Source organism: Ixodes scapularis, unplaced genomic scaffold, assembly GCF_016920785.2.
Source record: "Ixodes scapularis isolate PalLabHiFi unplaced genomic scaffold, ASM1692078v2 PGA_scaffold6__148_contigs__length_123643588, whole genome shotgun sequence".
In the NCBI taxonomy this organism is placed as follows: domain Eukaryota; kingdom Metazoa; phylum Arthropoda; class Arachnida; order Ixodida; family Ixodidae; genus Ixodes; species Ixodes scapularis.
Genome location: NW_024609881.1, coordinates 85,031,629 through 85,058,531, shown reverse-complemented (window position 1 = coordinate 85,058,531; position 26,903 = coordinate 85,031,629). Strand labels below are relative to the sequence as shown.

The window sequence follows — 26,903 nt, the reverse complement described above, 5'->3', positions numbered from 1 at the left end:
CTGCCTTCAACCTTACTTCGTCATGTCATATTCCTCACTATCCTGATCTATCATGTTCGTATAACGAACGCGTACTGAAGGGTTGGAGGGTTCGTTATATGGCGAATTTTGCTGTATCAAGGATTAATATTTTGTTCCAAAGATCTCAATATGTGCATAACATCTGTCTAATTTTATTTGTTTAGAAAGACGAACCCCAATATGTATGTGTCCACTAAATTTATATTGTGTATTTTTTGCATTTTTACTCCCACATTTTATAAATAAAATCATTAATCCAAATGCAAAAAACGCAGCATCTTTTTTTCCTCGGCATTTTCGATCTGCCGCGTTCCAGGCTCCTCGACCCTTTGTTCCTGATTCGTCTGCTGATCACCGTGGCCTGCGTGGCCGGCTTCACGTACCAGGCCACCGACTTCTTTATCATGTACTTCAAGTTCCCAACCACCACCAACATCAGGGTAGAGTCGATGAAGGACCTGGTCTTTCCCGCCTTCACAGTTTGCATAAAGAACTGGCAAGTCCTACATTAACTTTTCATACACAATAACATGACAGATGTTCCAGTGCACAAAATCCATGGGCCCAGTTTCAACAAAAATAATTATATAGGCTGTAGAATCACGTAACGTTTTCCACATTTTCCGTTTTGTGAAACATGGAATGTCGGATACATGTTCCAGCCCTCATAGCAGTGTCCGTCATATTAAACTAGTGTATTAACAGCGCTGGGCGTCCGTGTAACTTTTTCGTCTAATCCTCGTTTTTTTTTTTTTTTGCGTTGTTTTTAATTTTTAGGTGTTAAGTTTAATCCGCTTGATGTGAACGATAATTTTGTCAATGTCACCTAATTTCATCTTTTTTTTTTGTTTTTTTAGGATTGACAAGAAGAAATTGTGTGCAGATGACAAGCTGAAGGAGCTCTGCGCCACGAACGACACTTCAGTACGGTCCTTTTCCAAATAATTGGCTGCATGTTTGGTCGTTCTGCCAATCTAAGGCTACCATGTTTAAACGCTGATGTCCAACGCAAGCTTGTGACATAAATTTGCTGACGCCACGGCGGCGCGCACGCGCAGGCCCTTCACGTCTCGGAAAGTCAGTGTCTACGCATACGCGCTACTAACACCGAGTGTGGAAAAACAGGCTCTTGTTCGTAAACGGATAGTACATGGCTGCACCCCAGCTTTTCACACTGCGCAAAAAAAAAACTGCAAACATGGGCATGAAAAACCGGCTTTTTAATAGATAAAGCATCTGCGCATCGCAGCCAGCGCCACCACTTCGGGGCGGCCATCAGGAACACTAGTGTGCTCGAGTACCTTGAATATGACTATACTTTGTTTCAGCTCAAGTGCAGAAGCGGCTGGCGGTATACGAGGTAATGAGACCAATCAAGCACCGTCAAAAGCGAAAGTCATTGGGCCTTTTTCCGTTTAGTATCGGTTCCGCCATGATGGAACACGTACAGAAACATGGCGAACGCCATGATGGCGCGCTTTTGACGCTGTTTGATTGGTCCATCAGCTCGTAGCGTCGGCTGCGTTTGGAGGCCCGCGATTTCTGTAATATTCTTTTACGCTTGCTGCAGCAGACTGACAATGAATGTTTTGCAGATGTTCCGTTATGCAATTATACGGCGTCGGAGAACGTTCTCAAATTCCCCCCTAATATACAAAAAAAAAATGAAAGACGTTTACAATTCTCTGTAATGGAATTAGAGCGCAGGTCTTGAGGAGGAGGAGGGGAGGGTCACGTGTGGTGTCAGACGTGCGGCGTCACGAGGGTAAAATGGTTCCGCTAAATTTGGCGGGAAAAGTTTCTGCTAAATTTAGCGAGAAAATATCGCGGAAAAATATTCCCGGGTTGAGTGGCGCCACGTGTGACGTCACCAGAGCAAAATTTTTGCGCTGAACTTAGCGGCAAAAAATTTTCCGCAAAATTTAGCGGGAAAGTTTTCCCGCTATATTTAGTGAAAAGATTTCCCTCTAAATTTAGCGGGAAAATTTTGCCCTCGTGACATCACACGTGATGTCATGTGCTAGGCCATTATGAGAAACGTCCCATAATGCAACACGCGGTTACGCTGACGGCGACGCCGCTCAAGCCGAAAAAGGGCGCCTAAGAGCTGCGCTCAAGAAAAAAAAAACTTGTTAGGAGTGGCAGCGAGTGCAATTTCTCTTCGTGCATCTTTCAAGCCGACCACGATCATAGAAGCCATCCGGGAACACAAAAACCTGTCCTCGTTGGCCTTCGACATACCTGACGTCATCAAGCACTGCAACATGAAACCTACTAGTGGCTGCGACGCGTTCAACTGTCACACAGAGTGAGTACGATCTATTTATAGCACGCTCTACATATCCTGTCCCTAGTTGCACGGGGAGAGTCAGTGTATAATGAAGACGCAGACACTCACTGGTCATACATCACACAAAATACACGGCGTTCACTGCAGACATGGTGACGTAATTTTCTGCGGACACACTTCCCGCATGTTCGAAGCTCATTTTCCAGTGTTAAGAAATACTTTAGGTATATTGTACTCAAAGTACCGCTTCAAGGAAGTTTGGAATACTTGCACTTTACTTGAAGTACTTGTACTATACTTAAGGTACTCTTTTTTTTCTGGTTCTTTCCGAGGAAAGTACAAGTCCCGACTTCAAAGTACACTCTCCAAATTTGGTCTTCTTAAATTTGTATCACTAAATTGTGCTTTTTTTAACACTAAAGTTACTTGACTTTATCCAATTTTCGCCGCCATTTCCGAAAATAACTGAGGCGCCTCCGATTTCCCCTGGGGCAATACATACCATGCAGTTAAAAGAAGAAGAAAACACTGTATAAAGCAGGGTCTTAAACTTATACAAATGTGGGGGCCAGATAGCCCACCCCCAAAAGAACGAGGGCCAACAGAGGGGGAGCAATATTGCTATATTGGAAGTAAAAAAAAGGCAAACAAACAGCATTGATGTTTCACGTTGGAAAGCAGCCGGCGACTGTCCGACGCCCTAGAGATTATTTAGACAAAAAACCTTGTGACTTTTGCTTCCTGTGAGCTCATTTCTTTGCCCTTTTCGGCTTTTATTCGCACTTTGGGTCCACACTTGATGTTATAAAAAAAAAATTTAAAACACCACTATATACCACAGTACTGGCACTTTTCAATAGAACGAGAACAAGCACACCATCATCTCCCTGTCGCAGAGTTCTCTAGGCTCAACAGGCATATAGAATTATCTCTTCATGCGGCAATTCTTGCTTTCCTGGCGATTTTTATAGCAGGAATATAAGAAAATACTTTCATTTTAAAGGTACTGTCTGACACCTACATGCCCGAGCTCATAGGTTTATCTCTTGCCGTTGTTCCTGCTGTGCAAGAGTTCGTGTAGTCGAGGTGCCTCCTTGAGCAAGGAGCTCACACTTGTATAACCTAGTTTGAGCTTTCTGCGATGCATAGTTTATTTAACCGGGCCGAAAAACACGGTTCTCGTTTCTCGGAAACTCCCTGTACATTCTCCGAGTGTGTACTTGTAATTTAGACTTAAAGTATTTGTTTTCCTGGTACTTTCCGAGGATAGTACGACCAAATGTACGCTCTAAAAAAAGGGTATCGTCTTACGTTCTTTTGTCTCATATACGTGTAATGCATTCCAGAGCTTCGGTTGGACGTATAGCGCACTGACGCCAACAGCCGGCTTCCACCGTTACGAGGGGCTTAATAACGGTGCGATCTAACTTGTTAAACAGCTAAAGTACGTATCAAAGACTACAGAAAATAAAAACTACTAAGGTTTTGCAGTAAAGCCAAAAAAAAAAAAGATTTTCTTTTGTACACAGTAACACATGCATTAGATACTTTAATAAGTTGAATCACACGGCTATCAAACCGCTCGTGAAAGTTGGTACCGTTGGTTCGACATCAGCGTGTTGAAGTACTTGTACTTGTACTTGAACTGAAGTTTTGGGGTGTCTTATATATGGGACAAGGGGTGTGAGAATATACTTTTTTTCTTTTTCTGAAAGTGTACTACTCCCGACTTCATAGTACATTTCCCCAATTTGGTCTCGTTAAATTCGTATCACAAAACGATGCTTGGTCAACTCTGAAACCACTTGAGTTTGCCAGATATTCGCCGTCATATCCGAAAGTAACTGATGCACCCCAGATTTCCCTTGGGGTAATGCATACCAGTTAAAGAAAATAAGAAGGACATTGTATAGAGGAATGAAAGGGCATCATGACGGAATTCCCTCCCGAAAAATCCAGTATAATTTTTCGCTATCCGGATTATGGAACCGGAAATCTATCTGGATTCTATCTGGACTCTATCTGGACTTTAGGTTTTCAAAAATTATTTCTTTGTTGCAATCTGGATTTCGGGTTTCTAGAAACGAATTTCCGGTTCAGTAATCCGGATAGTGAAAAGTTATACTGGATTTTTCGGTAGGGTTGTGTTGAAAGTACTTGTACTTGAAGGTACATTGTGTTCATAGTACTTTACTCCGAGTACAGTGCACCCGGTGTACTTAACTACTTTACTTGAAGTACATAGCCTCTTATTTACGTTGTACTTTACTTCAATTACTTTTTAAAAGTACCTTGCCCAACACTGGAATAGAGTAATCGTTTCTAGCAGGTGTCATTTTTCAGGAGTTCCCGCTTATGATCTATGCTTTGCTCAACTTCCGAATCAACGAACACCTGCAGCGTGCCATGGGCTGTAGAAAAGAGCTACCCGCAACCACGCTGGCCTGTGCTCATTGAAGGACAGAAAGAAACACTCGAGACGCTAGCACGCTGTATAAGGGCAGAAAAATGTAATCTCTGCCTCACGACATGTGGTCAGTGGCCACTGGCATGATCAATTTTGCATTTTCCTTGCCAAAAAAAGAAAACTGCGGTCAAAATTTGTCATGGTGGGAAAGGACCCAAAGCGGAACAGAAAAAAACAACCGGGTTAGCCTGAGAAGTTCGTTCCGGTTGGTTACTTTGTACAGCTCCCTAGTGAAAAAAGCCATTTGTAGGGGAAATCTCTTGTGTCCAATAAACACGTGAAGAGAGCATACGCACTACACTGGTCACTGAGCAAAGGTCATCGTCGTGCGCAATGGGCTCCAGAGTCACTGCGCTCCGCCATTTACGTGTCGGACGCGGCTATAAGTGCAAATCGAGTGGAACGAACCTGTGTGAGTTATCCGACTTCGATTCACCTAAAGGTTACCACCGTTCCGTGACAAACCGCGCCGAACCGGGACTCATCGACTCTCATCGACTCGCCTCAGTACATTCACACTCTTTACTATCAATCAGAACAAATGGGTTTCGAGGAGTGCAAAGGAAATATAAGCCAAAAACAAACAGGGAAACCTTCTAAAAATCCAACGCAGCAAACAGAACTAATAAAAATCGGTTGCAGTGTCCTCGTTAAACGGCGCACCTGAAATGGCATCAAACTGGTAGTTTTGTTTTCGTGAACGAGACTCCAGAGGATTGTAATTGGGTTGGTTGAGCAGCCGTTTATTGAATCTTACTTTTAGACTCAGAAATTGAAGAATATATATATATATATATATATATATATATATATATATATATATATATATATATATATATATATATATATATATATATATATATATATATATATATATATATATTATCCTTTTTTTACGTCATTGTCCGGGAGAGGTGGTTATTGGCAGCATCAATTTGAGGAAAGACTGTCTATTCAGAGACGTGATTAGTTGTCAGCCTTATCAAATAGATTAGAGTTTTTACATGGATGGTGCGCAACAGCTTTTCAAATACCGGTGTCTGTGTTATTATCAACCGTGGACTTTATTTCCCGATAAATAGGCCTCTACGGTGAATAATTCTCTCTTAGTTATTCTATATTATTGATGATGCCTTCGTCTAAAAAGCGAAACCGTTCAAGTAATTTGCTCGTTCTGTTATGTGAAGGCGGTCTATCTATTTTTCTTATGGTGTCGCTCGGATTTCGGAGCATTTTTGTTAAGAACTTGACCCAGAACTTCTTTTACAGCAGAGTAATGGTTTACTGCTCGTGGCTTGCCGCAGTTGGTACAAGTCCTTCGTGCGGTACCCCGACAGCTACTGCTACACGCTGGACTACAGTCGCATCAAGAACGACTCGCATCCCCTCAGGCGATGCCGATACCCCTGGGATTACGGTAAGTATATAGCTTTAAAAAAAAACCAAACGCCGTGCAAAAGACGGTCTGCGCAGACGCCGTCCGAGACGTGTTTCTTCGCTGTATGACAATCTCGTTCACATTGGTCAAACAAAAACTGTTTGCAGACATGTTTCAAGCACACATGTGTGTATAACATGAAGCAAACATGATTCAGGCATGCCTGACATGCGTCCGCAGATGATTCTGCTACCATGTCTGCAGCGTATACCATGCCTTTTCGTATGGTCTATGAGAAGTGTAGTGTTTCATTTTTTGTTTAGTCAAGTCTACACTACCTAGATGACGCCACCGACCATCATATCCACACCTGACCCCAGGGTGCGAGGTCCAGTGCATCGGCCCTTAGCCGACAGACAGTGGCTTCGGCGTCCTGAAGAAGGTCTTTTAGCAAAACATTGCGCGGTTGGAGTTGTGTGGCTTCCAGACGGTTACTTTTCGTGCTCTTCCGGCCAAGTTCGTGCTTAGTTTGATGACTCTAGACTTGCCGGTCTTGCTTTGGTGGGTCGTCCGTGCGAGGTCCTTGCGGTCTTGTGCGCAGAGATGAACTCTACCGTCGGCTGGGACCTGGATCGCGTGGTGGAAGTGGACCCCTTCGGAGCGGATGCCTCGGTGCACGAGCACGACACCAACTCGGCCGAGCAGGCTCACTCGCTCTTCTTCGAGCCGCACTCGCGCTACATCATCCTCGTCGAACAGGTAACGTTCACGGTTGTTCCGGAGATTGGGCTGTCACGTGGTATACGTTGACTAGCGACACTTAGGCTCCATTATATGTTTTGCCTTTGCATGGGCTTCTTTACACTCCTATGGGTGCTTTTCAGTTTGTCATAGAGCTAAAACACGAGGGTGCTCCTGTTGCACCCATCCAGTGCTACTGAAGCACCCTTGGGGTTTATATTTTAGTTTAGTAAAGCATAACGAAAGGGGAAGGGTGGAGGACTGTAAATACCTTCTGTCAGAGCGTGGTCTCGGCCGCATAAACATGAATCGCGCATTGCTTTTTTTTTTCCCCCTTATTGGCCACACCGTGACAACACCTCGGTGCTGACGTCACTCCAGGGAGGCATTGCTGGCCGCTATTCAGGGCATCCCTCCTCGTATTCTTCTTGTGGACAGACACTCTTGTTAATAAGTAACGTGTTGGTGTTCACGCCGCTTTTATCACTTGCCATAAGAACGAAGTCACCGTTGTCCCCTCCCATCTTCCAGCAAACTACCCTGGCCCTGCCCAAGCCGTACCAAACCAAGTGCGTTAACTACGAGGCCATGAAGCGATCCAAGAAGTACTACGGCATGATGACGCAAAACGTACGTGCATGCCGTCGTCTGAAATTTAGATTCTGAAGAAAAAATGGTGTTCTGTCTTCCTGCGCAGTTGTGCTACGAGCGCTGCCGCATGGAACTCTGGCTGAAGAAGTGCGGATGTATCTCGAGCCGCTACGCATACCGAGACCTCCACGGATCCAAGATCTGCGACGTTCCCAAGACAGGTAAATGCACGCAGCAATATTATGGGTTTGACAGGGTACGTGTGTTGAGAAGGAACTCCGAGATTGCCAGTGTGCGAAGAAAAAGCACTGTGTCAATCGCGGAAGCCATGACGGCAGTACTGCTCGTAAGCTAGATGGCCCAGGCTGTCGCCCGACACAACCGATATATCAATCCAGTTGTTCATTTATATATTACATCTTGTTCGCAGCCTTTCTTTCACTTGGGCATCAGCACCCTGCGACAAAAGGACCTCGTATCTGTGTACATTTGAACTGCTGAATATTTCCCGGATCCGGCGAAAAGATGCTTCTGTTCTATTGGCGAGAATTTCTTTTTTCAGTAATGTGAAATGGACATGAATGTAGTTTCCCCTGCTAAATCTAGCAGGGTCTTTAGCATCACGTGACCTAAACATCAATGCTATGTCGCCGCTTAATTTAGCGGGGCGATTGATGTCAAGTGACCTATACACCTCACGTCACATGACACCACTTACACTTCTCCCCTCCCAACCCCTCCACCCTTCTCCCTCCTTTCCATTCCTCTTTCCATCCTTCCCCCTTCCTTTCTCTCCGTTTTTTCCTTTCTCCCTTCCTCCCTCCTTCCATCTCTCCCCTCCCTTCCTTCTTCCCTTCCTTCCTCCCTATCCCCACCAACCTCTATTCCCTCTTTTTCATCATCCTTCTTCCCCACCTACTTCCTTTTCCTCTCTCTCTCTCTCCATCCCTCTTCCCTCCCAATTAACGTTTCTCTCTCCTCCTTCTGCACCTACCGCCCATTACCTCCCTCCCTCTTCCTATCATGCACTCTCTCCTCCCTCCCCCTCCACCTTCGTTGCCCTCTTACGGTCCGACTAACACGAACTTGCCCCATCCCATTCAATGAACAGTGCAACGATTATCAGTCGGAATTTTTTTCACTTTACACGAGCTTACTTTCACTAGCTGGACTCAAAGATACTCGCGCGCAACGCCATTGACCAAGAAACCTCTTTTGTTGCGGTGTAATTTCAAGAATGAAAGCGAGTGTTTTCTCCCGTTCTCTCCTTCGCAAAACTTGGTGACGTAACGTGGGGGTCGCAGCATCCCCCGGTGACGATATTTGGATGCGGCTCATAGATTGGACACGAGCATTGCGTGAGCACTCGATTTGGGCTCGTGATATTCGATAGCTGGAGAAGCATTCGGGGCCCGTGTCCAATCGCTGCAGTGACGACAATAGCCGAACCATAGCAATGTCTGGAATTCAGGGCGTGTCCTGTGCCTTGCCAACCCAAGGGCGTGGCTATGATCAACATTGGCGACATATAATCGGCTCCGGATCACGTGGCCACTTGTTCTGACGGCAAATTGCGGGGGCGAATGAACACTGATCGTTTTAGAGCGCAGCTCTTAGGCGCCCGTTTCCGTATTGAGCGGCGTCGGTGTCGCCGTCGCCGTCGGCGTAACCAAGGTCACCCTAAGGTCACGTGACCCCCAGGACACGTGACCCCCAAGGTCACGTGTCCCCAAGGTCACGTGACCCCTCTCAAGGTCACCCCAAGGCCACGCGACCCCCGATGTCACGTGACCCCTCCCAAGGCCACGTGACCTCCCAGGTCACGTGACCCCCGAGATCATGTGGCCCCCCCAGGTCACGTGGCCCCCCTCCCCGAGGTCACGTGACCCCCCCCCCCTCCCCCCGAGGTCACGTGACCCCCTCCCCCCCGAGGTCAGGTGACCCCCCGGAGCATATTAAAGAATGAGGGGAGGAGGAGGAGGAGGGGTCTACCCTCGCCTCAGTACCCTTCCCTCCTCCTCCTCAAGAGCTGCGCTCCAATTCGGCGTTACAGGGAGTTGTAAACGGCTTTCCCTTTTTTCTTTCATTTTTTGCGCGACTTCGATTGCGTATGGCGAAAAACGAACGGGGGTTTCACAGGTCACGTCAGGGATCCGTTCTAAGCGGTGTTTGCGCAGAGTACAAAAATCGTTGCATCGCCCTTTTAAACTCGTCGTTACATTTCACGGAACGTCTAGTCCGGGCGATTTAAACAGCACATGTCCTTTACTCTCAGAGGCGACTGTTTGAATGGCTTCTAATCAAATGTGAGCAAGCGTTCATAAAACACTGCATTTCGTGCATCCTAGTACTCTGGAAATAAAGGTCCCTGCCAATATTTTTTTTCTTTTCGTTCAAGCCTGTGCCGTGCTTCGGTGTCGTTATTTGACGGCATGCAACGTCGATTATCAAGCCTAATTGGTTATACTTGTAGGGGTAGAAACGGAGGGAGAGAGGAATGTGGAGCGCAAGTTCGTCTGGGTTGTGGTGACGTCAGAAAGACACCGAGTTCTGATTGGCTCTGATTGAAGGATAGTGGGTAGACCTCAAAGCAAGCTGCCTCGAGGTATACCCACCATCCTTTTAGTCATAGCCAATCAGAGCCCGGCGTCTTTTTGACGTCACCAGAACTATGGTGCCTGGAACGCGTCTCCGACTGCTGTGTTTACCGCGGCCAAAAAAGTGGTCCCTTGATTTCCGCCTGATGACGTCATAAAAGTGTCATGCTGTCGCCGGTCGCGACCCTGGCGGCGTCCCAACAGTTGTGATAAAAATGGCAGACGCCTGTTCTGCTGCAGGTCGCTTTCCATTGTGACAGTCCACGGAAGCTAGGGCAGCCGGAAGTTGGGACGCCTAAAGCGACGCCGCGACGACAGCGACACTCGCGTTCGCTCGTGCTTTTCGCCAGCATTTCTACGGCCAACCGCCAGGATCGCAACAGGCAACAGCATGACACTCGCGTCATTTGTTGCCACATTGGGACCACTTTTGATGTATGGGCGGGATAGGGCGCTAAACACACCAGTCGAAGACGCAATCGAGGCACCATACCAGAACGCCTGCAAAAGAAGCAGACGAACTTGCGCTCCACATAGACGAGAGCGCGCGGGGATTTTTGAACGCCGAGCTCTGGTTGGAACGATTGGCGGGTGGACGCCGAGCCTAGCTGCCTTTGTCTCACCTCACTGCTCGAACGCGGTCGAACGCCAGACGCCGGACGCCGGCGTTCGAATGACAATAAGCTCGAAGCTAAGCCGGGTGTTTGATTTTAATTCGAAGAGACCTCAGTGCGGTTTGTGCAGGTGAGTTATACGACCAGGTGGACATAAGTTTGGGGGCCAATCGTAGCGCTAATTTACATAATTATCTAAGATTTGTTCAATCATTTTTTTTTTTAATTTGTGGTAATAAACAGATATTTACAATTTTAAACTTGCTGGGTGCCATATCAAACTTGCTGAGCGTTGAAATCAAACACCGGTAAATGAAAGTGTGTGCAAGGGGCGTCCTATACTAATTTGCAATTTCTTTTCTTCTTTTTTTTTTTCTCTTTTTTTTCTTTTCTTTTTTTTTTTGTTTTTTTGCTGCAGGGACTGGTTATTTGGAGGCATCTACATATGTTGACCTCCTCTACAGGCTTTCTCTGTAGCCGAACGCTCTCGCACCACCTGTGTGGCAGCCTTTCGTGGCCTGCTAGGACTACTTTTTGGGAATGGTTCACTCCCACGCCTGCAGCTGCTTCCAGCTTATCAAGGACCGCGAAATGCTGCCCCCGCAGGAGTTTTTTTTTTTTTTTTTCTTTTTTTTTCATGTCAATTAACAGGTAATAACCAATGGAGCCTCGGCCAGGTAATACTTATGCAAGACCAAACCTTTGATTGGTCGAACGACGCGTTAGAAAAACGGTCGAACCCGACCGCGCGCCGGTCAATCACTGCGTCGTGTGCATTCACGCGAGGCCGAGATTGACTGGCGTCTGGTCGGGTTCGGCCATCTTTTTGACATGTTCTATGACCAGTCAGACGTTTGGTTGCGCATGGTATATGGTCTTACCGAGACCTCAGTGAGTATAACCATAGCCTCCTCTGTTCGGTGCAATTAAAAAGAAAACTGCGAGGGTTATTAAGCTGGAAGCAGCTGTCCAGGCACTCCCAAAAAGTGGTTCCTGCAGGGAATGGTGAGGCTGCCACAAAGATGGTGCAAGGGCATTCGGCTAGAAGGGGAGCCTGTTGAAAAGGTGGACATATGTACATACCTGTAAATAACTGGTATATGCAACAACAAAAAATTTTTAAATCAAGATGGCACACTTCTTGTACAAGTAATGCAATATGCGTGATTTAGAATGTCACACATTTAATAAGACAGAAAACCTCGTTGGTGTTGCAGAATCCTGTGCAAAAGTGGACGTCTCGCAGAAGTTCACCAAGAAGTGCCTAAAGAAGTGCCGACAGCCCTGCAAGTAAGACATCGTTTTCATTGTTGGCTCACCATCTCAAGAAATAAAATTCAGAGTAGTACAAAAGTTATTTTTTTACGTGCTTCGATCTATTTCTGGGGCTTGCGAAGAGGAAGTAACTGTGGGTTTAACAACTAGCATTCATCGGTCTGCAAAACATATATCGATTCGGTTCTCCAGAAGCTAGCACTTCTCCATAAAAACGATGGTTCTCATTCCTTCCGCACAAGAAGCCGAAACTTTATTTCGTAAGATTTTTCCCGGACACCGATAACCTTTTCATGTACAGGTCCGAGACATCTTACTGCCAGTTAGTTTTTTTTATGAATTTATTATGTAATTTTTTTCTTCACGCGCCTTCCTTCGCCAAGTACTCTTAATGAGAATTTTAGGCATTATTTTGAAAAAGCAGGGGTGCGCGAATATTGTATCGATTCGAATATAGAGCCGCCAAACTCTCCAGCAATACAAAAATAGCCGGTATGTCGGAGCTTTTCATTGCCCTGCAAAGGTTACCAGTGATGCAGCACTATTTGATCATAACCACTTCAAACACCGTTTTACAAAGCAATAAAAATACAGATGAGAAATACTATTTCCTGTGCTTTACAATATCAAGAGGCGTGAAGAAAAAAAAATGTAAGAAAGCGCTGCCGTTTGATTTGACGTCCATTCTAAAGTTACGTCGGAATCCCGCGTTATTTTGAGTGGGGGTGTCTCCGTAGACTTCCATGTTCTGTGTGTATCCGACTTCTCGAAAGAGTAGGCTGGACAAGGAACGTGGTTATTGCGTTGCGTATATATATATATATATATATATATATATATATATATATATATATATGCGGGTACATCTCAAATCGTGCAAACAAAAAGGTTCGAATTTTTAATTTCGCCGAAAAAAGTATATGTTATGCCGTCGTCTCTAAAACCGCAGTAGCCACAAACCGCAAGTTCGTCGGATTTTTTGTCCTCGACTTACGAATTTTCAAAGAAGCCGCGGCGGAAAACAGTGTTTTTCACATTCGTCGTGGGTCGGATGTTTCGCTCGATCTCCCGCAGTGGATTTTCAGTCCACATTATATTAACTTTTTGCAAGTACTATGTGAATACATTTAAAAGGCTCGAATACCATAAAATACTTTTAGGCTTTTTGGTTTTTTTCTGTAAAAATGTCAAAAACGCCCCCTCGGTCAATTGTTAACGAACTTTGACAATCAAAACTGGCAATTTATGTGGGTTACAATAATATTTCTTATGTCCATGGAGAGCCCACAACACGCTCTTTATATATATATAATACAATGACTCTGCTTTTTTAAATATCCTTTGCGGGACGTTTACGTTAATGTTATGCCAAAACGAAAAAGTACCTATTTTGAAATCGATTTTCGAAAAAAAAAAGCATTTTTTATTCTTTTTTGTTAAAATGTCGATATGATAGTTGTCTACACGAAAAGCAGGTCGAGAAAGTGTGCATTTTGTTTGTATGTTCTATATTTAAGCATCAATATCGTACAAAATCGTGTTTTTACGGCGCGAAATGGACTTGCGAATTGCGCGCTTACACAAACGGTGAAATATTTTTTTGCTTTTTTTAAACGTTCCCACATAAAAATGAAATACAGTAATTCCACCCTGTTATATTTATTGATCATTTAAATTTCATCATAGGCGGAAAGCTACATTGGAGGAGTTCAAGGGAGAATGCAACACTTCTAAACAGACCAACAGGCGTCGTAAATTTTTAATGTGTAGAACTCGGCAGACGTCGTATTGATTCGGGGCCTTCATTGGCCTATATGAACGTCCCGTCCTTTCGGAACCAGCAGATGACCACGACCTTTCACGCTCGTTGTGTTAGATAGGACGGCCCGTGACAGTAAAGCGAGCAGCGCACCCTGTGTCGCGAGGAGTGAAATGGTACGAATGTGTCGTTGACGCGGCGAACATCTCTCTCCGCGGAGATCCGATAGCACCGAAGGGTTATCTCTTTTGGAAACAGCAAAGCCCGGAGACTGACATTAAAAACGAGCGTGTTGGTAAATATACTTGTGTTTATTCTGCCCGGAGACTAGTTGGGTCGAAGTCAGCCTCCTTGTCAACTATAACCGATTGTGAAGAGTGGCCTTCTCCCGAGATGAAAAGTTAGCGCCGGCTGACGTTTTCTTTTGAAAAAGGGAAGGGGAAAGAGAAAGTTTGAGTAACTGCAGTAACTACCTCGAAAGCTCCTCTCCCGATATGAGGCTCGAGGCATGTTACGTCTCGGTTACCTTCTCGCGCATCGTTGCTCGAATCTATTCTTCACTTTGTTCCGCACAGCCACTGTTCCGCACAGCCGTCATGGATGTGCGTAATAGAGTGAAGAACAGATTCGAGCATCATCTGGACACCTTCATCCTGCCAGGCTTCAGTGTCGTCGGACTGGACTCGGCGTCGGTCAGTTAAAACTTTTTTTGTTTTATTTCGTGCGTGTTTCTTCGCCCCGCTGAACTTTGTTCTTCGGATGCGGTTTCGCCGAACGATTTTTTTTTTTTTTTTTTTTTAACGTTTGATGACTAACTGTTTGTTAGCATTGTTTAGTTGTGGAGTTTATTTCGTCATGGCGTAGCGGCCTGACGGTGCTGTAGAGAGCGTGTTCGCACGCATTCAGTTATGTCCCGTTTAGGGAATGCCCGGGGGAGTTGGTTTTTGTTTTCGCCATGTGCGGCTGAGTTTTTCCGTCTTTATTACACCTGTGCGTGTTCGTTTTTTTTTCTTTTTTTTTTTTTTTTTTTTTTTTTTTCTAGCTTTACGTGTCGTTGACTTTTTTGTCTGACTCTCCACCAGGCGTGGGCCTATCGCCTTGCCACCACTCGAACCTAAATCTTTTTTTTTTTTTTTAACGCAATTTTCATTAAGATCGGAGTTAATTGGGTAATGTTATTCTTATTTACCTATTTTTATTCCCTAACCTTTTCCACGACACTCTCTCCGCGTGTTTCGGACCGTTTCTGCGTCATCACTTTTGTGTCATTACGGAAGTGAAAGGGACATTCCCTGGGGATCTGTGCGATGTGCGGTAAACAAACCGTAGCGTCTGGTTTCGGAAAGAATTGTATATAATATATCAATGATGTGGTGACTTACTATGTCTTAGTAATATGACATCTAATAGCTACTCATGCTAGTTTACAATGAAAGGTTTATAAATCAAAACAATACAGCGTCTGTGCCTCTTGGGTATTGAAGATCTACTAGGCCTGCTGGTTTGGTTAGATATGTTTCTCGTGGTTTCCCGCTCTTATCAAAACATAAATAACTATTCAATACCACTAAATACGTTTATAATTGATTAAAAAACGCAGACGAAAATTCAAGAAAACTTTTTCACAATTCATAGAAACGCACGGGTTGCTTTGTCTAACCTAGGTCTTGCAAAACGAAGGCGGCTTTTTCCGATATTGAGGCTAAAATATAGAACATACAAAACAAAATACACACTTTCTTGACTTGATTTTTTAGTAGACCACTATCATATCTACATTTTTACAGAAAAAAAAATGGGTTTTCTGAGAAAATCGGTTTTAAAATGGGTATTTTTTGGTTTTTGCATAACATTAACGTAAACGCCCCGCAAAGGAAACCTGATGCAGCTGAGTGATTTTATTATATCTATAAGGAGCGTGTTTTGGGCTCTCTATAGACATAAATAATGATGTAACCCAAGTAGATCGCCAGTATTTAATTGTCAAAGTTCGTCAACAATTCACCGCGGGGGCGTCGAGAACGAAAAATCCGACGAACTTGCGATTTGTGGCTACTGCGTTTTTGGAAACGACGCCGTAACATATATTTTTTTCAGCGAAATTAAAAATTCGACCCTTTTTGCCTGCACGATTTTGCCACCCATATATATATAACGAGAGACGCGACGAAAGAAAGAAGAACTGACCTGGGAGGTCAGTTCTTCTCTCTCTCTCGTCGCGTCACAGAGCGAATGCTCTAGCACCAGAGCACCGTGTCATGATGAGATGGTGACGGCTGCGCTAACAGCGCCAATAAAAGTGTTATATACATATATATGTGCTGCGTCGCGCGATGACAGCGCAGCAGAGGTAGGTTGCGCTATCTCTCCACGGGGCGCGGTGCCGCCGGGGCTGAGATGCGCTCCGATAGCAAACCGAAACACATGGCGAATTCGCGTGGTTCTTTCTGCGCGCTCTCGAACGCTTTTTCCAGATCGCGCGAAATCGGGTGGTTGAAAGAGAGTGCTGTGGCCTGATCGGGTGGTTCATTCCGAGGGCGCCTCTCCCTCTCGGAGCGCTCTCTGGCACTCCGTCTCTAGCCGTCGGAGTGCGGAGCGGCGCAGGCGTCACGTGGTAGCTGGACGGTGATCACGTGGTTTTGTTGACGATGGCCGGCAGTGGTCTGTGGTAGTAGCCACCATAGTGGTAGTGTGCGGGGTCCGGCATGACGGTGATTGATGTGTGGTTCTACAAAGTGCTTGTGCATTCGACGGTGCGAGGATTACAACGGACGGGACGACATTCGTTTGCGACCGTGACAGGAAAAGCCGACGTGTGAAGTGTTCCCAGTGCTTTCACAAGATCGTTCATCTCACAGCGGTGAATCCGCTAAGCCTAACCGACGACGAAACAGCTCGCGGAGCTCGTCGCTGTTTTACCGGATTTTGTAGTCGCTTCAAGAAAATTTTGAGGTTTGGTAAAAGTGCGTTCAAAGGTTTGTGTTGTAAAATAAAGGGAGAGCCGAATATAATGCACTGTGATTTGTGTCACATGGCGATGCTCGCACGATATTTCGCCGTGAGAAAAATGTGGTTTATTAACCATTTTATATTCGCCTGCTCAGTCGTATGGATGTCCGCTATCGCAGCGCGTTCACTGTCGAAAACGCGATGAGTTGACAACTGTTTCCAAGCGTTGGCTTTCGTTCCGTTCTGCAAAAATCAATTCGCATACTGTTGTTTTCTTTTTTTTTACATGCCGATGAGTAAAACAATTTACGCCACAACCGTTATTTTATCACGTTGCGAGCGTAAGTTTTCCTCAATCGTCCACCGTACGCTGTAAGATCGCGTTGTTTTTAATGCATTACCAATGTCAAGAAATTTTACTTCCGTGATTGGTCCGAGAATCTCGGAGCGCTCTGAAGCCAGCAGTTGTGATCGGCTGAAAAGGATCCCGAGTAGCTGTGGCGGCGAGGAGGGGGCGCTCTGCTGAATCGAGGTCAGAGGAGAGAGGCGACCACCCGAATTCACCATTAAAAACCCGTCGATTTTTTACTGTTTTTCAGGAACCTGTAAAATGCTTCGCGTGCCTTCTATCGTTTTGCAACTTGTTCATTTGGTGTTTTTCGATGATGCTGAGCAATTTTTTAATTTAAACCATGACACAACATTAAAAAAGTTAATTACGCAAAAATAATTAACAACTTAATTATCCCGGACTTTAATAATTTTCCTAAGGGCCCCTGGCCCAGGACCAAAACGCCACAAGCCTTTTTTCGTTGCGATTAGTAGTTTTCGCAGGAGCGATTTGGCCTGCGTTCTCTGAAACACCCTGTATATATACGTGTGCAGCTTTTCTTTTTTTTTTTTCGTTTCCAGAGAGATCACCTACGAGGTTCAGATCACGGCACAAGGTCAAAAAGAAAATGCAGACACAGACGAGGTATGAAAAGACACCCAGCAACTTCAATAAAATAATATGACGGCCCTCCAATACCCCCTATTTTTTTTTTTTTTATCTAACAGCCGGGACATTTAGACGCTACTTCACCTCAAGCTGTTTCAATAAGATAAAATGTGTCAAGAAACAAATCTTACGAATATTGAAACCTAACTATAATGAATGGCAGCTTGAGAAACGTAGGATGATTTATTAAGTCCAAGCTTGATACTCCTTGATTTGTGCTTCGGCGACTGTCTCGTACCCCAATCGACAACTAATCCGTCTTCTCATATTGCTGCTTTGTGATACCTATTGTTGTATGATGTCCCACGAATACACAAACTATTGGAAGACTTTCATCTTAGTTTGATCTTCATTTTTCTATTGGTATATATGTGGTCTGCTCTTTCTCTTTCATTCTTCCTGTTAATTGTTTCCGCACAAGGCAACTTCGATTGGACCAATGTCTTTTCTTCTTCTCATGCTCTCCCAAGGACTACGAGGATGAAGAACCTAAGGAAGAACCAAAAAGGTAAGAGTTTCACATCTGCCCTCCAACGAAAGAATATTTCCAAATAAAAATAAAACATTGCCAAACGCCTTTAGAGCAACATTGCACGAACCTTGGTGTCGTGTGCGCAAAAAAGGGGCTAAAGATGAACCCTTTACGGTTGTGTTTTGTTGCAGCTTGCTGTTCACAATCAACCTTTTGTTCGCCAGTGAAAAGCACACCATACTGCAACATCTCAAGAAGTTCACGGTGAGAATCCTCAAAAGTCGATCCTCAAATATGTTGGTTCCTATTAGTTTAGCAAACGATGATTTCATCACACCGCGTTTCAAACGGCAGGAGGCGTCGAATTGAAACGACGTCTCGCCAAACGGTTTCCCATCCAACCTGAGAATCGACAGTCTATGAAGGCCAAAGCCAAAGCATACCGCGTAAACATCTCAAGTCTTTATAGTGCAATTCTGAAACAATATCACCTCACTCGGTCTAGTATGCGAGGCAAAGGTCTTGTCACGGGCAACAATAAAGAGAGCTCACTTTTCTCGCAGATAACATCCATCTCATCATTGAAAGTTTAATATAAGATTTGTGATTATTGTCGTCACGTTATCGCTGGACATCACAAGTTATAAGGTGTTGGTTATCTAAAGCAACAAATTGGACAAGAAAGTTGTTAATCATTTACGTTCTGTACTGTGTTTCACCTGATGTAAAAACACAGTCGAAAGCACGAGGACTTATACGAACATTGACGCCCAACATCTGTCCAAAGATGACTTGACGTCACATACCGAATCCTATTCAATTCAATTCAATTTTTATTTTCAGATCAAGTGATACAAGATAAAGAGCTGGCCCACAAAAGCATCATTCTGCTTGTATCTAAGATATAGACATTCATATAAGACGTTTTCAAGAACAAATACAGACGTAGATTGCAGGCGCAAGGTCACAGTGTAGTCTTTGTGCTAGATTAATTTAATCCGCGAACGCGCGCGCGCGCGCGCACACACACACACACACAAACACACACACACACACACACACACACACACACAGATAACAACATCGAACTTCATGACTTTGCACTTTTGGCGCGGCTCAATGGGCCTCATCGACCGTCGGCTACGCTCTGACTTGGAGCGAAGTACAAGGGCCCCGTGAGATACACTTAATTATAATAATTCTTTTTTTATCAATCGCACAGAAAAGCGTGGCGGGGGCGTTGCTATACTGATTAAAAGTAGCTATGTCTGTGATATGCTATCTGACCACTCTTTTTCTAACTGTGATATTGAAATGCTTACCGTGAAATCTGGACGTAACATATTTTCGGTTGTCTATCGACCACCTCATGGGAACTTCGGCGAATTTTGGGAAATATTTGAACGTGAAACGTTTTTATTTAGTTCTGAAAATTATTTGTCTATCATAGCTGGCGATTTTAATATTGATATGGGTACGAACAGCCCAATGCAGCAGCAAATGTTACTCACACTTCACTCAACGGGGTTTCAAAAGGTTATTAACTGTCCAACACGCATTGCAGCTTCTTCTGTTTCTACTTTAGATTTAATTATAACTAATAATGACAACGCATTCTTTTCCGGTTGCATTGCCGCCGATATTAGCGATCACTTACCTGTTTTCTTGCGGATAGAAAAAAACAATTCGTTCGAACGATATCGCTAAATTGAGACGTCAGCTAATATCTCAAGAAAGGCTCGACCTATTTAAGAACCGTATTTCCTTAATGGATTGGAGCCCTATTTACAATGAGACCGCTGCAGATGATGCTTTTAACAAGTTTCTAGAGCTCTTCACATCCGTATATAATGAATATAACTGTAGAAATAAAACCATTCAAAAGTGCGCGTAAACAATGGATGACCAGACGTTTAATTAGACTCGTTAAGAAGAAATACAAATTATTTGCAACGTTTATTAAAAACAAAAATCCTACCGTGCTAGCAGAATATAAGTCCTTACGCAACCGACTAAACAGGGAAATGAAATCGGCGAGAAACATGTATTATAATAATTTCTTTGGTCACCAGTTTTCAAGTAATCTCAAGGGAAAATGGAGGCTTCTAATTTTGCTCCTGAATAGACATACCCAAGTGATCACAAGCTTAACGGTTAGTGGAACTGAGCTATCGGGTTCAGATCTCGCTACAGCATTCAATTACTTTTGTTCGACTGTAGGTGACAGTCACTACAATTCCGACATTTTTGGTTTTCTAAGTGATAGGTTGGCGGAATCAATATTCTTTGAACCGACTGACGAGCTTGAGGTTTTTTTTTCAATTTGCAAAAGTTTAAAAGATACGAATAGCCTTGACTCCCATAATATACAAAGTCACCCAGTAAAATATGTTTTGCAAATAATTACACCATGCCTGACACATATTTATAATGTAGCGCTCATGACGGGACACTTTCCAACAGCTATGCAGCTAGCTAGAGTAGCCGTAATTTATAAAAAAGGAAATAAGAACGACTTCGGTAACTATAGACCAATATCTATACTTTTGTTTTTTGCTGAAGGGTTAGAACGAATAATTCATTGCCGCCTCAATGGTCTCTTCTTAAAGCATTCTGTAATATCCGATTGCCAGTATGGGTTTACTAAAAATAGATCAACGGAACATGCCTTGCTTGCCCAAAAAGAATATATTTTGAACAGTTTTGAATCACAACGTCTTACTCTTGGTATTTTTATTGACTTTAGTAAAGCGTTCGATACTCTAAATCATAAAATACTTTTCGCTAAGCTCGAGCATTACGGCGTACGAGGACACGCCCTCAACCTTATAAAGTCATATTTAAGCTCGCGGTTACAATATGTTGCCATAAATCATTCTCGCTCCGATTCCCTTTAAATGTTTAGTGGTGTCCCTCAGGGTAGCATCCTTGTACCACCCTTGTTAAATATATATAAATGACATTTCCAATATTAGTACTCTTGCAAAATACGTTATTTATGCTGACGATACAAGCCTTTTCTTTTCCTCCTCTGACGTTGAAGAACTAACTGGCACCGCTAACCGAGTATTGACATTATTAGCACGGTGGTCATTAGTGAACTCATTGAAAATAAACAAAGGGAAAACTAAAGCCGTAATATTTCGTCCTAAAGGAAAACTTGTAATGCACCCACCGCCTTTAGTTTTGAGTGACACCGTTATCGAGTACGTAGAAAGGTTTAGATCTCTCAATGTAAGTTTTACTGCAACGACATGGGACGCCCACATAAATGAGGTTTGTCTTGCCCTTTCCAAGGTTGTTGGAATCACCTCACGTAATAAGCATGTTCTACCTGAAAACACTAAACTTACTTTGTATTACGATTTCTTTTATTCGTACTTAAGCTATTGTTTTCTTGCCTGGGGTAATACCACAACATCCAATATTCAGAAGCTTCTGATCTTGCAAAAGAAAATGCTACGTGCTATTACAAAAGCTCCATATAATTCCCCAACCGGGCAGGCTTACTTACAGTTTAAAATTGTGCCTGTATATAATTTATTTGAATATAGATTCGCGTGTTTTTACAAAAATATAATAGCAAAAAATGATAATTTTCTTTCACGTATTGTTTCTACTGTGCCCCACAATACACCTTATGCAACCAGGGAAAAATGCACCTTTATTTTACCTAGATGTAGAACGAACTATGGCTTTACAATGTTGCGATATATCTTGCCTAAGTTTTTTAATACTCCTCTATGGTGATCACTTGAATGATATGTCTTCTACTGTCCTTAGGAACGCTTTTCTATAATTTTTCTGTACTCATTTTGTCTGTACTGTTAATTTTGTATATATATTATTTTTTACCGCGTTTACACTGCTGACTTGTAAGGGTGGCGAGGCCCGTCAAGCAGTGGACGACACTGCTTTTTTCTTGCCACCCTCAGTTTGTATTTCAAGCTGAAATAAACGCTGATCGATTGATTGATATATGCGCCAAATGAACGATGTCAAGTACTACATAAGAGCATCTGCGCCAGACGAATCTTTTTTAGACTGCCAGACTAGAGTGTGTTGTCTTACGCCGAGTCAAGTTTTCGACTTGCCACTGTCCGTGAACGCGGCTGGACGAAGTCTTAACAAAGTGGCTCTTGTTTGTGCGATCATTTTGTCGTTCTGGTGGCAGTTCATCGAGGTGTTCGGTTACCTGGGAGGCTACGTGGGCATCTGGCTCGGGATGTCCTTCTTCTCGGTCCTGGACTCGCTCATCCTCTACATCAGGGACAAGCAGCTCCGCAAGATCCAGGAAACGAAAGTCAGGCCGATCGAGTAGGTGCCACATCGAATACGTCACATCATCCCAGGAATTCGATGGCTGTCAACCGAGTCAACGTTACTAGATTAGCTCAGTTCTGGAACTCTCGCGAAGGAGGATACTCCCCAACTCATACTGACTCATACTCCTCCAGCCGCCTTAGCCTCCCGTCGTTTGAAGCGCCATCTAGAGTTTTGTTTTAACACTGCGTATTTCATAGAGCAGAGTGTGTTGAAGCGCCATCTATAGACGTTGTGCTTCGAAACATATGCATCCCATAGAATGCACTGCAGTTACCATTGCAGCCGTCATCAAAACGGTGGCGCGTCGAACGACGGGAGGCGGACCATGGGAAAGAGGGAGGTACGTACTGCTCGTCCAAGCAGTGTCCATGGGCAGTTCCGTAAGTGAGTCGATCTAATAACGTTGATGGGTGATTGCGCTTCTTTCGTTTCACTGTCAGAACCAGAATAGCAAGGAGGTCCTTCAGTTACCTTCAGCGCGAGATTTCTACCTTCGACAATGCTTTGGCGTCTTGTGAGACTCGAGCAGGCATGCGCAGCCAAAGCACGATGGAAAGCAACGAGTTCGTGATAGAGGCCGACTCTCTGAAAGGGACGCTCTGCTTTTCGCATCTTGTCAGAGACTACAGTAGGCACTGAGAGCAGACAGCATTTTGCCCATGAGATTTTTAGTACTTCGAGCATGCTTCCTGAGTAAAGGGGTACAAGTACTTTTAAAATGTAGTTTGTCGTGGTACGTAACCCTTGTTCTTGTCACATACTTCGTAAAACAGTAATCATACAATAAAAATGACAAAACTTTCTTAGTAGACAAAAACAAAACCAATGCAGCATTTTGCTCAACAAACAAAGGCTTGTGAAGATAAGCATTATTGTTCCGTTAATCCAGTTTTCATTTCATTTCATTTATATCTCTCAGGGCCCAAAGACATTACAGAGAGGAGTGGGCACAGTAAATGGAGCAATGCAAATAACAATGAAAAGGCAAAAATACACAAAATAACTACTAGACATCATTTAACAGGTTAGTAATGGCACAGTACATGGAATAAAACCAATATCAATGAAAAGGCCACAAATACACAAAATGACTACTAAACATCATGTAACAGGCTAGTAATGGCAATCTTAAATTTATCTGAGGCAGTGATTGTGACAATGGCTGCGGGAAGGCGGTTCCAGTCGATCGAGATTTGAGGCAAAAAAGAGGCATTAAAGGTAGATGTGCAACAATGAGGGATCCCAACTTTTAGTTGATGATCAGTGCGTGATGATCTGTAAAATGGTTCAGAAAATAGCGCTTGGCGGAGGGTATAGGTTACAGTGATAAATCTTATGGAACAAGCATAGACGGGATATCTTTCGACGAAGAGAAAGAGTGGGCAAGGATAGAGATGTTTTTATTAAAGTGGTGCTGGCTGTGCGGAGATAGTATTTTCTAACTATCACCGCACATTGCCAAAATTCGGTTTTGAATGGATTTTACGGCAGATACAAGGGTGATACCAGGGTTCCGGATAACTATATTAAACCGAATTTGGGAAATGCGCCTGGAAACGAACGATTGTGTTTGCCTCAAAACGTTGATAAATCTATTCCAATCAAAGTATACATGCTGGATTAATGCTCTTGGACTAAAATATGTTTAACAACTACGCAGTTCGAGTTACTTCCAAGACTATGCAGAACGCAGACAGTGTCCAAGACCATGTAGGATAGAGGCAGTAAATTTCAAAATATCTTGCTTCTTGTGAACGTTGGCCGAAACAGCAACCAGCCACGTCTGGTTGCGTATCTGGTTTTACGCGTCGCAAAAAGCTTAGGATCGGTCTTGTCTCACTTGGTCGTACTCTGTTGCAAGTGTTTGAACGGGTTTTAGTGTGCACTTAAGTTGAACATCTATACTTATTTAGTTATCAGTCAGTAATTTCAGATTTCTTCTTCCAGAGTTAGCAGTCCAGAGGATGTGACGCCAAAGCGAGTCTTCTACTAGGAAGTGGACGCACGCTGAAGATTCAGGAGTGCATCTTCATAAGCACGTTGAAAGTAGTGAAAGCGCAGAATAAAGACGAATACGAAGACGGAGAGGCAAACAGGACGAGCGCTGACTATCAACTGAATTTTTATTGGAAAAAATAGAAACAGCAAAATAAAACCAGGAAAAGCCACAAATACTACAAATGTGACTAGTCATCAATGACTCGGCCACCACACGTGTCAATAAAGTCCACTTCCTTTTTGTGAAGGAAAAGTCATGTCACCATGCCATGCACGACAGCCTCTGTAGTCAGGTCAAGAGACTTGGAACTGCAGGGTATCCTACTTCCCTTATGCTCGCAGTGGCTGAAAAACTTCTGAAGAAGTTCAGGGGCAAAAGCCAAAAGGACAAGCAAAAAAAGAGAGCAAGACCCCACGTGATGCCATACTTACACAGGGTGTCACACAATATAAAAAAAGTAGCGGAAAGGTTCGAGGTACCTCTGGTATTCTCAGCACCACGTAAACTGGCTCAACTATGTCCGAGGATAAAAGAAAAAAACAAAGATAAGCGGCAATGCACAGTGAAGCACGTAAACAAATACGTGGAATGTGCGGTGGGCGTGGTCTATAAAATTCCATTGGGCTGCGGCAAGGTTTATATAGGCCAGACCGGAAGGTGCTTGAATGAACGGTTGCGCGAACATGCTTTATCACTGCGTTCAACAACAGGAGCCCATTTACACATACATTGCAGAGATTGCCGCTGCATTCCCAACTTCCAAGGCACTACAATCGTTGGGAGAGGTAAAGAAAAGGTGGCGAGGGAGGTACTGGAGGCTTATATGATAAAGAAGGAATGTCCTGATAAGTGTATCAGTCAACCCTCACTTTTCCTTCACAGAAAGGAAGTGGACTTTATTGACACGTGTGGTGGCCGAGTCATTGATGACTAGTCACATTTGTAGTATTTGTGGCTTTTCCTGGTTTTATTTTGCTGTTTTTATTTTTTCCAATAAAAAATTCAGTTGATAGTCAGCGCTCGTCCTGTTTGCCTCTCCGTCTTCGTACTCGTCTTTATTGTGCGCTTTCACTACTTTCAACATGCATAACCAACTCGCCTGCATCGCCACATTAGTTCATAATCACGCTGCTCTTTTATTGCAGCCGTGGTTGCAGTATACAGTTGTCTTACTGAGTAGTGCGTTTTCTGCTTGCCTCCCTGCTTAATTTACACCAATCAAACCAGAAATACATTTCAAACGGCGGAATCATGCTTCAGCTGTCCTTTATCATTTTCAGTCTGGGTTTGAGTCCCGATCGGTTGTTGTGCCCTGATGCTTTAATATATATCGATTTGAAGCAAAACAAAACAAATGGGTCGGTGCGTAGGTTTCCTACGCTGTATAAATTTCCGTAGAACTACGGCCTCAGCTGAAAGAAAACGTCCACGGGGTCCTGCCGCTTGACGATGTTGTGCACAAGAAACGAATACCCGTGGCGTCTGTCGCCTTTTCAATGAGACAGGAGGGCGTCGCGTTGAAGCGAGCAAGCCAGCATATAAGAAAGGGCGCGCGGCGCTCCGGTGTTATCTGTTTGACGTCACTTCCGTGACCAAGTTTTTGTGACGTCGACCTTCCAACTTTGCACCCCCTCCTAAGCGCGGAGGAAGACGTAGTTCTAGGTAAAAAGAAAAAGGAACTTAAAACGCTACATGACAGACGCGGCGCAAGCAATAAGTGTTGTCTCTCTGTAATCGCGTATGTCGTCCCAAGTGCATTCGTCAAGCAGTCAAAGACAGTCTTTCAGAACGTAGGAATAAGATACTCACCTTATCAGACTAAACAAAATCTTGAAATGAAATGTACGAAAAAAAAAAAAAGGTTAAAGCGACGTTGTGGATGTGTTTGTCTTTTTGCGATCCATTTGTTCGGGACCATTTTGTTATTCTCTATTCTGTACGACGGAAGGCCCATTAATAGGACACCCACCGATGCATGTAAAACTATTCTCTTCGTGGAACTCGTTTTTTTTTTTTTTTTTTTTTTTTAGAACAACAATAAAACAACGTTGCTTTTTCAACACTATCATGCCACCTGCCAGTTTGATTAAAAACACACACACACACACAAAAACAAAAAGTCAGACACGACTTGAAAAAAGTAATAAACGCCGGACGTAAGCTACATAAACGAGTTAGAAAAACTGAATTTTTTTTTCCCCTCTGGGAACAATGTCATACGGTTGCGTAATTCTCCACTTTCAATGAACATTTATAGTGGGTTTCGATTATTTTCTTTGTTTCGTTTTTGTTCGGCAACATTTTAAAGTCCGGCGTGGATCCACGAAAGAAACGAACGAAATAAATGGCAGCGTTGCTTACAACACGAGCGGCGGTCGGCTGCGCAAACACGCGTCTTCCAGAGGCGCACACACGCCGTAGAAT

General features: G+C 43.8%; 1 protein-coding gene across 1 annotated transcript; it reads left to right on the top strand.

The window, feature by feature from the left end:
• Positions 1-281: 281 nt before the first annotated feature.
• LOC8024707 (acid-sensing ion channel 4-B) lies at positions 282-22,475 on the top strand. Its single transcript, XM_040210424.3, has 12 exons — positions 282-517; positions 879-945; positions 2,199-2,329; positions 6,083-6,195; positions 6,758-6,915; positions 7,429-7,527; positions 7,595-7,709; positions 11,917-11,989; positions 17,595-17,658; positions 18,153-18,190; positions 18,346-18,418; positions 22,329-22,475. Exons 1-12 carry the CDS (start codon positions 282-284, stop codon positions 22,473-22,475), a joined length of 1,314 nt encoding a protein of 437 aa, XP_040066358.3.
• Positions 22,476-26,903: the final 4,428 nt, after the last annotated feature.